The sequence below is a fragment of the Salvelinus alpinus genome, chromosome 10 (assembly GCF_045679555.1).
Source record: "Salvelinus alpinus chromosome 10, SLU_Salpinus.1, whole genome shotgun sequence".
In the NCBI taxonomy this organism is placed as follows: Eukaryota; Metazoa; Chordata; class Actinopteri; order Salmoniformes; family Salmonidae; genus Salvelinus; species Salvelinus alpinus.
The window spans coordinates 61,068,121-61,083,069 of NC_092095.1; the positions used below are offsets into that span (position 1 = coordinate 61,068,121).

Genomic DNA, 14,949 nt, shown 5'->3' on the forward strand with positions numbered 1-14,949 from the left:
GAATGAGTGGCCCAGTCAGGATTACTTACTGCAAGGGTCTTAACCCGCCAACCAGCAGTACTCCATCTCAGAGGCTAAAAACAGACACGGAGACACACTTAACAAGGCCTTATTAGATTACTAGTGATCCTCTGCTGAATGTGTTTAAATAAGTCACAAGCTCCCAGGTATTCAGTGCTAACCCAGTGACAAGAGACGGCCGTCTTTGCTTGGACTGTGCCAAGCAAGGTTGTCCTTGTGGGTAGCCGTGTCGGTGTCTGTCAGCTGCTCAGTAGTCAGTGTAGATCCTGTGGGGCAGTCAGCAGCTACATCTGGCTACTGGGTCGCTGATGGCTACCATGTTCTTCGTGTCTCAATTACATGTACTGTGATTGATTTAGTATAGCTTGTATTCTAAATTTACGTTCAGTGTGCTGGTAGGTTGTTGACCTGGCATACAGTGTAGAATTCTGTGTGGATGATTCTACAGCTACATTGTCTGCTGGGTTTTAGGCCCTACTCAAATAACTCACTCAATCTCACGGTAAGTATTTTCTCCCAATTCAGAGACCGTGTGACAATGCTTTTGTATCATCAAATAAATACAAGTTATAGAAGTATTGTTGTGATTTCTAATGCGTTAATGAGGTCCGCTGTATTTGGATTGGGCCCGGTTGTCTAGAAAGTACAATATTTTACTGGGATCCTTTGTTCACCGTGGCCTTGAAATGTACATTATGTCTTAGAAGTTGCAGCGCAAAACAATTCATTATTTCTGCAGACATACTGTACACACACACACACTGGTGAAAGTAATTACATCCATGGATTATTTGACAATTGTGTTTAATGACTCGTCATAAAACATTCTTCAAAACAATAAAACAATTTTAAATGTCAGTTTCTGTACAACGCTTGCTAAGCAGTTTTATTTATATATAGAAAATGTACGAGGAGTTGTGTTAAAATGACAAAACTCCTTCAAATTTAATGGCAGGTACTCTGGAAAAAAATAACAGCATTCCATCAACAAATATTTTCAAGCAATAAATATGTATTTATAAATAGTGTAAATTTACATCAAGATTAGAAACATAACAAAAATCACAAATCAAACTTTAATCCTTAAAAAGGAGAAGTTGGCTCTTTTTTTTTTAAACAACCAAATCTGTATTTTGATGTAAATGGCATGTTATAGAAGTCCACATTTTTATGCGATTTCACTTGTTTGAAAAACTTAACAACCAGCGAATCATTTCCTCATCCTGGTTGTGCAGTATGGGGGCCCTGAAAAAACGTGAAGCAGGTCTTTGAAATTGTGTCATGCCGCAATACTATATCCCATTTTGTGCGTCTCAAGACGTTTCCTATATCCAGCTGCTTCATTCTCCGTGTAGACTGCTGTTACAGGTAACTGCCAAAATAAAGGAAACACCAACATAAAGCGTCTTACTAGGGTGTTGGGACAACAAGAGCTGCCAGAACAGCTTCAATGCACCTTGGCATAGATTCAACAAGCGTCTGGAACTTCCTGTGTGGAAGCATCTCCTTTCAATACTTTGTATCCCTCATTTACGCAAGTGTTTTGGCTGTGACCTGTAGAATGGACGGAGGTATCGCTTGAGTCGCAACAAAATGGAATATAACGTTGCGGATAAAGTTCAGAATGACAACGTCATCTGTCCACTATCTAAAGACCTGCATCACTACTGAGCGTTACCGTCTCAAAAAGGACATATTGGGCTGTTTTTGGAGCCTTTGTTCATTTTCCAGAGCCCACATACTGCACAACGAAGATGAAGGAATTCAATCGCTGGTTGCGGTAAGTTTCTCAAATCCAAGTGAAATTGCAAAAAACTGTCTGGACCCTTCAATAACATGCTATTTACATCAAAAATATATTTGGTTATTTAAAAAAAAAGCTAAATTCTCCTTTAGGTCAATGTGCAACCCATTTTTCTTTGTGACTTGGCTATTGATTTTCCCCAACATTTTTGCTCTTTTTTTTTTAACCTAATAAACAACCAAAAACTGAACGTCATAGCTCCAAAATAACAAAGATAAAACATAAAAGCTGTAAAAAAAAAAAAAAAGGATAATCACCTAAACTCTTCACATTACAATTTTTTTGTAGATTTTGCCATCCAAAGAGTCTTAAAATTACTATCTACCATAGAAAAAGACCAGTTAGGCTAGTGCTCCTTAGAGGGAAGGAAAACACCTGGAGAATTCAGGAAAACAAAGGGATCACATCTCAGCCTGTTAACAGAATAAAAAAAAAGAGAACAGGTTGTCCAGTCAGTAGTCTTTTAGGGTGGTTGTGACAGATACAATATCTACAAAACATCTTCACTCAATAATAATTCCCACCCCTTTCCCAAATGTTTTTGGATTAAGTCCTCCATTAAAAAGAGCTGAACCATTGTTACAAGGAGGGGAGTCCTGTGTTGGGAAGTGCGCTCTCTGGCGCCCCCCAGGGGGAAGAGGGGGGTTGACACGGCGCACTTGACAGGTTGCATAGACACACGCAGCCGCTGCTGCCTCCAGCCGTCGCTGTGGAGAACAGCCATACGGGGAGACTGTCTCGACTTTCCTGAATATCAGAAATGGTCCATTTTTCCTTTGAAATGAAAGTTCCTGTAATGCTTGGTCGCCCCACAGAAGCCGAAGGGATGTCTAATGTCAAGATGAAGATGAATGCAGAGGGGCCTGGTGAGAAAAAGGGGGAGAGTTCAATACCGATTCAACGCATGAAACAGGAAACAAAATAAAGTATTTTTTAGAATTCCATTTAATGAAATGCACATGGAACTCACGATACAAACACTGGCCAGTATACCAATCAAATGAGGAAGTAGTCCTTTAACAGGATCTATGTACATCCCAACAATGTTAATAGAGCCAAATCAAAGTGTGACTTACTAGTGTGAACTGGTCGTAGACCTGCATGAGATCATCCATCCGGTGTTTTTCTACAACCACAAAGTTGTCCAGCTCGGCGCTGCCTTTCCGGGCACAGTCCTGGCAGTGAACCACATACTGCTTCTGCTTCCTGGAGAGGAGCTCGCTCCGCACAAACAGCAGGTTAAACACCTCCACCTTGAACACAGTCAACCAACACACACCAGTCAGTAACGCAGTCAACCAACACACACCAGTCAGTAACGCAGTCAACCAACACACACCAGTCAGTAACGCAGTCAACCAACACACATCAGTAACTAGGGATGAGCATGCGTAATAGAGTAGTGGACCTGAGGTGAAAACTCCATCCTGAAGCTGTTCAGTCATATCCCTGTAAGTCGGGGGAGCGTTCTACTGAGCTGTAGGGAATTGGTGTAAGGTCATACCAAGGACCATCTAGCTATTTCATTTAGAATTTTAACACCCCTCGAAGTAGAATTAACATACATACTACCGTTCAACAGTTTGGGGTCACTTAAATTCCCTTGTTTTCCATTAAAATATACATGAAATGAGTTGCAAAATGAATAGGAAATAGTCAAGATGTTGACAAGGTTATAAATTATGATTTTTAATTGAAATAACTGTGTCCTTCAAACTTTGCTTTCGTCAAAGAATCCTCCATTTGCAGACCTTTGGCATTCTATTTGTCAATTTGTTGAGGTAATCTGAGATTTCAGCCCATGCTTCCTGAAGCACCTCCCACAAATTAGATTGGCTTGATGGGCACTTCTTACGTACCATACGGTCAAGCTGCTCCCACAACAGCTCAATAGGGTTGAGATCCGGTGACTTTGCTGGCTACACCATTATAGACAGAATACCAGCTGACTGCTTCTTCCCTAAATTGTTCTTGCATAGTTTATAGCTGTGCTTTAGGTCATTGTCCTGTTGTAGGAGGAAATTGGCTCCAATTAAGCGCAGTCAACAGGGTATGGCATGGCGTTGCAAAATGGAGTCTTCCTTCTTCAAGATCCCTTCAACCCTGTACAAATCTTTACCACCACCAAAACACCCCCAGACCATCAGTTTGCCTCCACCATGCTTGAGATGGCATCAAGCACTCCTACAGCATCTTCATGTTTTCTGTGTCTCACAAATTTTCTTCTTTGTGATCCAAACACCTCAAATTTAGATTTGTCTGTCCATAATACTTTGTCCAATCTTCCTGTGTCCAGTGTGTGTTCTTTTGCCCATCTTAATATTTTTGTTTTATTGGCTAGTCTGAGATCTGGCTTTTTCTTTGCTACTCTGCCTAGAAGGCCAGCATCCCGGAGTCACCTCTTCACTGTTGACATTGAGACTGGTGTTTTGCGGGTACTATTTAATGAAGCTACCAGTTGAGGACTTGTGAGGCGTCTTTCTCAAACTAGACACTAATGTACTTGTCCTCTTGTTCAGTTGTGCACCGGGGCCTCCCACTCCTCTTTCTATTCTGGTTAGAGCCAGTTCTGTGAAGGGAGTAGTACACAGCGTTGTACGAGATCTTCAGTTTCTTGGCAATTTCTGGCATGGAAAAAACATTTCTCAGAACAAGAAGACTGACGAGTTTCAGAAGAAGTTCTTTGTTTCTTGCCATTTTGAGCCTGTAATTGAAACCACAAATGCTGATGCTCCAGACACTCAACTAGTCTAAAGAAGGCCAGTTTTATTGCTTCTTTATATCAGCACAACAGTTTTCAGCTGTGCTAACACAAATGGGAAAAGGATGATCAATTAGCCTTTAAAAATTATAAACTTGGATTAGCTAACAACGTGCCATTGGAACACAGGAGTGATGGTTGCTGATAATGGGCCTCTACGTAGATATTCCATAAAATAAAGTAGTTTCCAGCTACAAAAGTCATTTACAACATTAACAATGTCTACACTGTATTTCTGATCAATTTGATGTTATTTAAAAAAAGGGCAAAAATGTGTTGCTTTTCTTTCAAAAACATGGACCTTTCTAAGTGACCCCGGTAGAGTGAGAGCGCGATAGATATATAGCCCATACAAACACAATGAATAACAGATTCACTACATGGAGCAGTTCCCAAAAATAAACCCAATGAAGTTTGTTCTGTAGTGTCTGTCCTATATCTGAGATATAAGATCAGTCAACAATTAAAAAATTAAAATAAATTTAAACCTTTATTTTTGGCACTAAACTGTCTCCATATATACTTCCATTCATTTTTTCAACTGGTACCGGGGCACCTTCAGTCAAGTCTTGTGAGGCCTGTGGGCATCCTAGAGCAAAACCTTTCCACAGAGGGGTCATATTAGTGTGTAGCCCAAACAGATGGGCTACAGACAGACGTTGGCATAATCGGCTGTACAGACTTCAGACGAGTCAAGCTGCTTTTGGGGTCCGAAAAGCAAAACGGAGAACACCATGTTTGTGAGTTATCTTTCCATATAGGGGCTGTGTCCCGCAAACAAAAATGTGCTTAGGCATAAGGTTAACAGTGTGGTTAGGGATAAAGGTTTAAAATAAGAGATTTTATGAAACTAAATGATGACTTTGTGGCTGTGATAACTAACTAATGACAACCCTACCTTGCAAACTGCTAGAATTGGTTATTCAACACTATCACCCCCTAAACATAGACAGGTTCCACACTAAAAACATGACTTTGATAAAGACATTTATCAGAATCATTAAGCCTAGGCCTATTCACCAAACAGATGTCCTGGCCATAATTCATCCCCATGCACTGTTCAATGGAGAACTGTTAACCCATTAAAAACATTCCAAACAGGCATAATAACTAAATAGAACTTCTGTATATCCAAAAGGTTTGGGTCTGTAACCCTGACCGTTTAAAATTATCCCTGAGAATAACTGTACCAGACGCAAGACGCAATTCACACTATTCTGTTCTATTTTATTCTGTTAAATACATTTTTTTAAACTATAAGATACACATGGCCAAACAAGTCAGTTCATCAAATTTCTGCCCTGCTTGGGCTGCCCCGGTCAACTGTAAGTGCTGTTATTGTGAAGTGGAAACATTTTGGAGCAACAACGGCTCTGCTGCGAAGTGGTAGGCCACACAAGCTCAGAACGGGACCGCCGTGTGCTGTAGCTCGTAAAAATCGTCTGTTGCCGGTTGCAACACTCACTACCAACTTCCAAATGGCCTCTGGAAGCTACGTTAGCATCTGTTCATCTGGAGCTTCATGAAATGGGTTTCCATGGCTGAGGAGATGCACACAAGCCTAAGATGACCATGCGCAATGCCAAGCGTCGGCTAGAGTGGTGTAAAGCTAGCCGCCACTGGACTCTGGAGCAGTGGAAACACGTTCTCTGGAGTGATAAATCACGCTTCACCATCTGGCAGTCTGACGGACAAATCTGGTTTTGGCGGATGCCAGGAGAACGCTACCTGCCCGAATGAATAGTGCCAACTGTAAAGTTTGGTGGCGGAGGAATAATGGTCTGGGGTTGTTTTTCCATGGTTCGGGATAGGCTCCTTAGTTCAAGTGAAGGGAAATCTTAATGCTACAGTATACAGTGACATTCTAGACGATTCTATGCTTCCAACTTTGTGGCAACAGTTTGGGGAAGGCCCTTTCCTATTTCAACATGACAATGCCCCCGTGCACAAAGCGAGGTCCATACAGAAATGGTTTGTCGAGATCGGTGTGGAAGAACTTGATAGGCCTGCACAGAGCCCTGACCTCAACCCAATCGAACACCTTTGGGATTAATTGGAACACCGACTGCGAGCCAGGCCCAATCGCCTGATCTCACTGAGACTCGTGGCTGAATGGAAGCAACTCCATATTAATGCCCATGATTTTGGAATGAGATAGGCGTCCACATACTTTTGGCCATGTAGTGTAGGTATCTTGACTTTGATAAGCGCGCGGGAAAGAAGAGTCTTGTCTGCTAAATTAACAAAACAAGGCTATGCCATTCTACAAGCAAGCGCCACATTGCTGAGGTTACTACTTTTCCACGATATAATATAACCTGTTGATATTACAGTTAACAAACTTCTTAAATGGCACTTGTTTTTTTATTCACTGAATAAATATAAGGCAATTTAGCAATTAGGATTCGTTATCTGTAATGGTGATGATATTAGGAATTGTTGTTCACTGTTTGCAAATAGATAAGTGTTTTTTTCCCATTTGAGTACTCAAAAAAAATATGAACAGTCAAAACATGTAAAATGCCCATTCCTATCTGTAATACAATCAACCAACACACGCACACACGTCAGTAACAGTCAACCAACACACACACTGAAGTCAAAAACTGTCATTTACTCAGTCGTCAACACATAATCCTGTCAGTTACTCATATGATAGTCATGGTCTGTAGTCAATTTCTCAGTCGTCAACCAGAACATTACTGTCAGTTACTCAAAACAAACGTATCAATAGTGACAATGTAACGACTGTGTGGGGTAGCAGCTTGGGTAAGGGACTAGGGGTTGAAATGGGCCGGAGCCCCTGACGTACCTCACAGATGGTGCAGTAGTGCGCAGGCTCATCCCTGTTCCTGCCCTGCAGTACCGTCTCCTTCCCTGCCGCGGCTAGAGCTTCCTTCACCGACTGACACTGCTTCAGCGTCCTCAGCAGGCAGTACCTACATCAAACACACCATGACATTAAAAGAAACTCAGACACCTACATGTTTTAAGGTTACGTTTTCCAGCAGCCACGTCATCAAAATGCACGTCATCATCCAATCTGAAGCCCCGTCTCTCCAGGGATGCAAACTGCTGAAGGCACAAAAAGGTAACAAATCCCTGCTAAGGGGAAATGCAGGTTAACTAATTAAACAACAAAAGAACATGATCAGTCTCTGTGTGTAAAATAAGTGGTTAATGTGAACCTAACTCACAGCAAAAAGATCTAAGGAAAGCAATCCAATATTATTTGTTGCCTAGACTTCCCTGCAAATGACACTCGAAGTCTTGAAAAAACAATACACTAATATTGCAGTTAGCCATGACAGCCTTTATAATAGAACGCTTGTGAGCACACACATCTAAATATTGCACGTGGGAAAAAAACAATGTAGAAATAGAATGAAACGGGCATACTATTTTTGCTCTAATATAGTGGCCAGTCTAGTAGACGTCGATCAAGGTCACAAGGCTACATTTGTACAAAAATAACGTTCACTGAGTAAAAAATGTAATATTACCCCCTCACTCACAAAAGTTTTACTGTCAAATTCAACACAACAAAAGCAATATCTTTGGGTTACACTGCACGTTATTACATTGTACACTTTCTGCCTGTGGACATCTGTTCTACAATGTACCAGCAGAGCATGATACTCTTTGTTGACATAATTGATCTCTTTCAGGCAGAGAGTACACCTGGCATACCTCTTTTTATCCACTGCAAGGAGTCATGTACCAGTTAATACTACAGCGAATTGGTTAGGTTACTAACGTTAGCTCATCTGATGTAACGTTATCTAGCTAGCTATCGGACTTCATTAGGCAGAACGTTTTGAAAAGAAACTCAATTATTTGATCAGTTCAGTTGGCTAATGTTGCTCAACATTTTTCTGGCTAGCTAACGGAGAAGTCGATCCAGCTACCACAGCAAGATATTTAATAATGCTTACAATTCTTGATCCACCACACTTCTCCCTCACCTCAAAAACTTTCCAAACGCCAGCTGTTTTTCAGTTTTGCTCACCCCGTCTCCGTGGTCAAACTTCTCACCTACCTCTTCGTTATCGTTCAGGGATGCGCTACTGTAACTGGCAAACTGCCGTTGCACCCTACTGCTGTCTTTCCAGAGCGCGCGCTGATTCTGTAACTAGCAAATTGATCATCTCTTCTCTCTTCAGTCGCGTGCTGCGCTGCATTCTGTTGTTATGTAAATGATTGGCTGAGCCTTGGATACAGCCAGTATTGCGCCTAACGCACATCACTCGTTCGCTTACAGCCAGTAGTGATCCAAAGCGCCCCCCTCTACACGAATCACATAGGTCACCTATTTTGGCGTATTTCGCAGAGAGGAAACTAGTTTGCATCCCTGTCACTCTCCACCCCTCATGACAGAGTGGACACACAGTTCTAACATGTGGCAGGAGAGATGCTCACAGTGTGAAAATAAACTGTAAAATACGGTGACTTACTTGATCATCTGGAAGAGCTTGTGGTCGGACACCTTGATGTTGCGGGCCATGTTCCAGGAGAGGTGCACCATGGGTACATGGGACTTGACGCTCTGGAGCTTGTTCCACTCGTAACGCTCCACGGCCAGCTTGTACTGGTGGGCTGTGGATGTTGTGAAATTAATTACAACACTTTACAGGTCTAGAAACAGCTGACAAACTGATTCTGGAGTCAACTATCACTTTAAGAGATAATATCCATGTATTAAATTGTATTCATAAATACATGTCTTTTTTAAATGACTAAGTGTTTTTACAGTAACTGAAGGAGCAAGCAAAAGCTGCATCAGAGGCTTACCACTGAGGGGTCCTACGTTCCAGGCGATGTTGTTGCACCAGCCAATGGCCTGGACCCAGTGGACGGTGCCCGTGTTGAGCCACACCAGGTCCCCCGGCCGCTGGATGAACCGGTAGACAGGCACATCTGCCTCATACAGGTCCTCCAGGTTAGGCCACCACGAACCCATCAGGAAGTTGATGTTGTTTCTGATGGAGAACGAGGGGGAGGAAAAGAGCGAGGGGGAGGAAAAGAGCAAGGGGGAGGAAAAGAGCAAGGGGGAGTATTTATTTCAGTCTTTTCTCATTTCTGTAAGAGATGTGGAATTAGGACTCGCATTAAAGACCATCTAATTTCAGTATTTTCTGTCTTCTGGGCCATTCCTTTGTCTGTATTTAAAATCAGAATAGTTTTGTTGTGGAAGGCCAGAGAGAAGAGATGGGTTAGTTAGATCTCCCTTGTTTCATTAATGCCCTCATTCCTGGATTCAATTCAGCTCCTTTCCTTCCTTTCACTCAATATCTCCCTGAATCACTCCTTTTTCATTCAGACAGTTTGCTCTTCGTGTTCAAAGCGAGGCACAAAAGAAGCCAACCCTCACCTTGACACCCCATCTGATGTCGTTCCTTCTTTTGTATATATTATTTTCTCGCAGACCCCCCCCCCCCATTTCTCATTCACTGACAACATCACTATTGTGTAATGTATTATCACTAGCCTCTATGGTTGTTAGGTCCTTACTTTTCACAGAAGTTGCTCATCACTCCCCAGTAGGGTTCTGGCACAGCAAACCACTCACAGTCCCCAGGGCCGATGTTGATGTTGACAGAGCAGAAGTTATTGTGTTCCTGATGACCTGGACCACAGAGATAAAGCAATACCGAGTTAGAACTGTATTATTTAACTTTTTGGGCGACCCCAAAAAAATAAATCACAGAGAAATGTTATTTATAGATCTGTCATTCTCATTGAAAGCAAGTCTAGAACGCGCTAGATCTGTTATGTGAGAAATTTCCATGCTTCCCATTCTTAACTTTAGTTTTTGCCTCTTACTTTCAGTTTTGTACACCAGCTTTAAAATAGCTGAAAATACAATATTCTTGGTTATGGAAAATATCATTTCACAGCGGTTTAATGATTCTCTACACTGTACTTGCTTGTCTTGGCACAAAGTGAATTAGGCAAACTATTAGAATTTCAACCAGGAAATGGTAGAGGGATTTCTGTATAGTGCATCTTTAACAATCTGGTCTTTGTAACTCATAAGTATCAATATAAAAAAAATCACTAGAAACTGCAACAGCTTGTCCTATAAAATTGTATCTCTGTACCGTGCTCTTGCCTAATATGTACAGTGTGTGTGTGCATCTACCTGGTATCCTGCTGCCGGGGACCTTCATGTAGAGCTGGACAGTGTTCATGCCCAGGATGGTGTGTCCTACGTGGCTGAGCAGATTGCCAGCAGACACCACCCTGGCGAACGCAGGCAGCTTACTCAGCTCCTGCAGCTGTAGCTTCCACCTGGGGGACGAGGAGAAAGGAGGTGTGTTCAGAGGAGGCAATGGGGTTTAGCAAAATCTTGCAACGTGTGACCAATGCCATGTCTGACCACACAAACACGTACTTTCTTTCGTCCGACACGTCGATGTTGGTCCCAAATTTGATGTGCTTTAGGGGACCCCTCCTTTTGCGTGCCGCACTGAACACAGCAGGAAGAAATTATGATTAGAAAAAGGTTAAGGTTGTGAATTTATCAGTGAGAAATCCTGACAGGTGTGTGTTGCTCACCTCTCTGCTGATGCTGGCTCAGTGTCTGAGGGCTCCTTCAACGCCTTCTTCTCATTCTCCTCCTGAGAGTAAAGAGGATCCCATTCAAAAAGACACCGAGCATTGGGAAACAGGTCTGTGTGTGTGTCAGGGTTTCCGTTATACTACAATTGACGGATATTGCTACCCCAAAAAAAGAAAAGCCGATAAATAAAACAGTTGCCGGCCAAAATAAATCCCATGACAAAATATTGCCATTTATTTTGATGGAAATACATTTTTACCGTCATGCTTATTGGTCTGTAGATTTGAATAATTTTGTGGAATTTTGTTAGCCATCGTGTATTTATCCAACAACTATCACATGCACACAGAGCCTATTTTGAGTGAGATTTCCTCAGCTGGTTGCTGCTGGAGTAAAACATGTGATTTTATCAGCCCATTCAATGCACAACAATTTCTAAATGCAATCGCATGTTAACAGTTTTAGTAAATGATTAAAAAGAGCTACTATTTTTATTTTTCAACTGGTAGTTGAAGCGCGCCTCCCATTCACCATTCAAGTGCAGCTCAACAGGCTGTCAAGCACGTCACCCACCACTTTACAATGTGAGCTGGAGGCAATATGCATTTTGAAAACATACTTAAATGTTTGAAACCTGAATGTTTATTTCAATAATAAAGTTGTTTCTCAAAACCATTGTCACGTGGTTAATCAAAAATCGGAATAAAAATTATACAAATCTAAAAGTGAAGTCAACTAAGGCGAGATCACCAGCCTGCCATATGGACACTGATACCCCGTGATCCATTGGCAGCTAAAGAAATTACTATAACGTCCATTGCTCTTTCACACCGAGGATTGGTGATTATCGAGGGGGAGATTGTCAGAAAGATTGATCAAAATCGCTTACTGCAAGGAACTACAGTATAGTTTTAATGTATTATCATTCACAGTGGATGTTAAAAACAACGGCAGCAGGACAGGTACGTCTATGCATCCTCAGGCGAGTGCTCCCTCAACATTATCAGGACAGAGAAACCAGACATGCTCACATGGAGGACTCCAAACAAAACAGAATTAAAAACATTTACAAATCTCGTAATTGGTTACGAAATAAACCAACACTCGTTTCTCACAAGTGTAGCAGGTTGTGAACTCTGCAAACAACGTTCCCACTCTTGAGAATGGTAAATGACTCATTAATACAAGCTAGGGCTGGGCTATATGACAATATATATCGTGTGACAATAGAAAACCGTCTATCGTTTCATATTGTGCTCTATCGTTTATTTCGTTTAGTCACAAATCACTCTTTACGGCAATATTTTTTGTCAATTGGACGACGCTTTGCGTCGTGTGGAAGGAAATTTGCAACACAAACAAACATGGAAGAGAGTGAATGTGATCGAGCACGGAGACACGGAGCTCGTACCTAAAAGAGGGTCAACGTTGGTCGCATGGACGTGGTTTGGGTATGAAAAGTCTGACACGGTCCAGAAAACCGTCCAACGCAAAATATGCCGCAGGACGGTCCCGACAAGAGGCTCAAACACCACTAACCTCTTACCACCTACGCAAGAACCATGTGAAACAGTACGGAGAGTCTACGGATGAGACCCCAAAAACTTTCTCTAAATTGAATTTACAGAAAATGTGCTATATCGTGATATGTATTGTTATTGGGATATGTATTGTTATCGGGATATGACATTTTGGCAATATCGCCCAGCCCTAATACACGCAATACCATAAAACAATGTTACCAAATGACAGGGATTAACAGTACATTGACTACTGGTGATGGCATATCACTGCAGAGAATGCCAAGAGTGTGCACAGCTGTCATTAAGGCAAAGGGTGGTTACTTAGAAGAATCTCAAATATATTTTGATTTGTTAAACACTTTTTTGGTTACTACATGATTCCATATGTGTTATTTCATAGTTTTGATGTCTTCACTATTATTCTACAATGTTGAAAACTGTAACATTAAAAACCCTTGAATGAGTAGATGTTGCCAAACGTTTGACTGGTACTGTATGTAATGGGGAATTGCTAAAAAAAGAAGAAAAATATTCACACAATGAATGCGTAAGATTTGGCGGGAAACAGCCGAGTCATTCTGGAGAGCGACTTGCCTCTATCTTCGCCACACACCCCTCCTTCTTCTTGTCTAAACATTTAAAATTATACTCAATACACATTATCTTCATATTTGAGATGTTTTTCTACTGACAGCCACAACTGAGGCTCATTGCCACGCGCGTTGCCCACATTACAGGCTCCCGAATAGGCATAGGCCTAGAAGCTTATGATTTGAAACAATCAGATATTTTTGTCAAAATAAGCTAATGATCCTCGGTCCCTCTGTGGCTAAGTCATGCTTTCTGGTGAAGCATTTTGAATGATTACAGACAGGTGTCATTATTACATGTATTTCCATTTACTTCCCTATTGGACCCACCACTATGCCATCTATCTATTGGTTTTCAGATTAACTTTCTTTAGTTGTCCAGAAGCCAAGGCACCATCCTAGTCATATTAACAACCCATCCTAGTTGTTGCCTCTAGATTCCCCCTCTTTCTAAGTTTCTAACAGAGATTTTCATCGGTCACATATGGAACTGCTACCAGGTGACCTGTTTAGAATGGTGTTTCCCAACAAATTCCATTTTGGCAAATGTTTGAAAATTATGTTTTATTGTCTGCTTCATTACAGGAGTTGCATGTTCTGTTAAACTGCATTACCATAATCTACATGTGATTTCTGTCATTCTGAGCACCGTGGGTGGATGCCTTAATGGACTACGCACCCAATGCATACTGATCCGGTAAATTTAAATCTTTCCATTCACGTTCTCCAGCGCCACATTTTCCTAACGGAAACCCTGTGTGTGTGTGTGTGTGTGTGTGCATCTCCCTCTACTAACCCGTAGTGACTCCTGGAAGGAGGCAGCCTGGTACTGGGCGTATTTGGCGATGGTGGTGTGAGCTCGGCCGCTCTCGCAGCGCCACATCTTCTTGGTGCCACTCAGGTCCCAGTTCTCGTCAGCGGGCTGAGACAGCTGGGTACGACACTCAACCAGATGGTCTGGGTTAGCCTCCACTAGGGTCTTAGTAGAGAACAGACCCAGGTCTGAGAGAGGGGAAGAGGTAGGAGATGGTTATTAAAAAGAGAGCGAGAGAAAGAGTGAAGGGGTGGAAGCGGGCACTCACTCAAATAAAGGACATGGAAACCAGTTAATGCTCCAGCTGCATTGGGGCTTGCATAAGTGCAACATCAAAGTTAATGGTCGGCACCAAGGACTCCTTCATGGGGCATTTCTCAATTGAATTGGTTCAACTCCTGCGTCCTCTCTCGCCTCCTTTCAAAAAAGGTCAAAGGTAATTGAGGAGAGGCGGCAAAGAGAGGGAGGATTTTAAAGCTCTTTGAAGGAATCAGGTAGGATACTCATAACCATTTATTTTATTTAACTAGGCAAGTCAGTTAAGAATAAATTCTTATTTACAATGACAGCCTACCCCAGCCAAACCCTAACCCGCTGGGCCCTACGGGACTCCCAATCACGGCCGGTCATGGTCAGCCTGGAATCGAACCAGGGTCTGTAGTGACGCCTCTAGCACTGAGATGCAGTGCCTTAGACCGCTGCGCCACTCGGGAGCAGCAGTTGATGAAAGATGGCTATTGAGGAGGTGAGGACTCATCTGTTCACCTACTAACATCTCCTCCACCACTTATTGGTTTCAAGGTCACTGAGGAGAGAGGGTGGTGGAAGGACTTTTGCCCAAATGAGAAAAGGCAAAACCGGGTATTGTAATGAC

The 14,949-nt window shown here is 42.1% G+C and overlaps 1 protein-coding gene across 2 annotated transcripts in view; it reads right to left on the reverse strand.

Annotated features, from left to right (window-relative positions):
- Window positions 1–808: 808 nt before the first annotated feature.
- Window positions 809–14,949, reverse strand: part of LOC139532498 (lysine-specific demethylase 6A-like) — a 46,590-nt gene continuing 32,449 nt past the window's right edge. For both annotated transcript variants that reach the window (XM_071330165.1, XM_071330164.1), the window contains 10 exons: window positions 14,058–14,263; window positions 11,145–11,206; window positions 10,981–11,055; window positions 10,729–10,877; window positions 10,098–10,212; window positions 9,378–9,565; window positions 9,041–9,182; window positions 7,399–7,525; window positions 2,902–3,078; window positions 809–2,688 (listed from right to left, as the gene is read on the reverse strand). In XM_071330165.1, coding sequence (XP_071186266.1) covers window positions 2,662–2,688; window positions 2,902–3,078; window positions 7,399–7,525; window positions 9,041–9,182; window positions 9,378–9,565; window positions 10,098–10,212; window positions 10,729–10,877; window positions 10,981–11,055; window positions 11,145–11,206; window positions 14,058–14,263 — 1,268 coding nt within the window. In that variant the 3' untranslated portion in view covers window positions 809–2,661. The remainder of the gene's footprint in view (window positions 2,689–2,901; window positions 3,079–7,398; window positions 7,526–9,040; window positions 9,183–9,377; window positions 9,566–10,097; window positions 10,213–10,728; window positions 10,878–10,980; window positions 11,056–11,144; window positions 11,207–14,057; window positions 14,264–14,949) is intronic.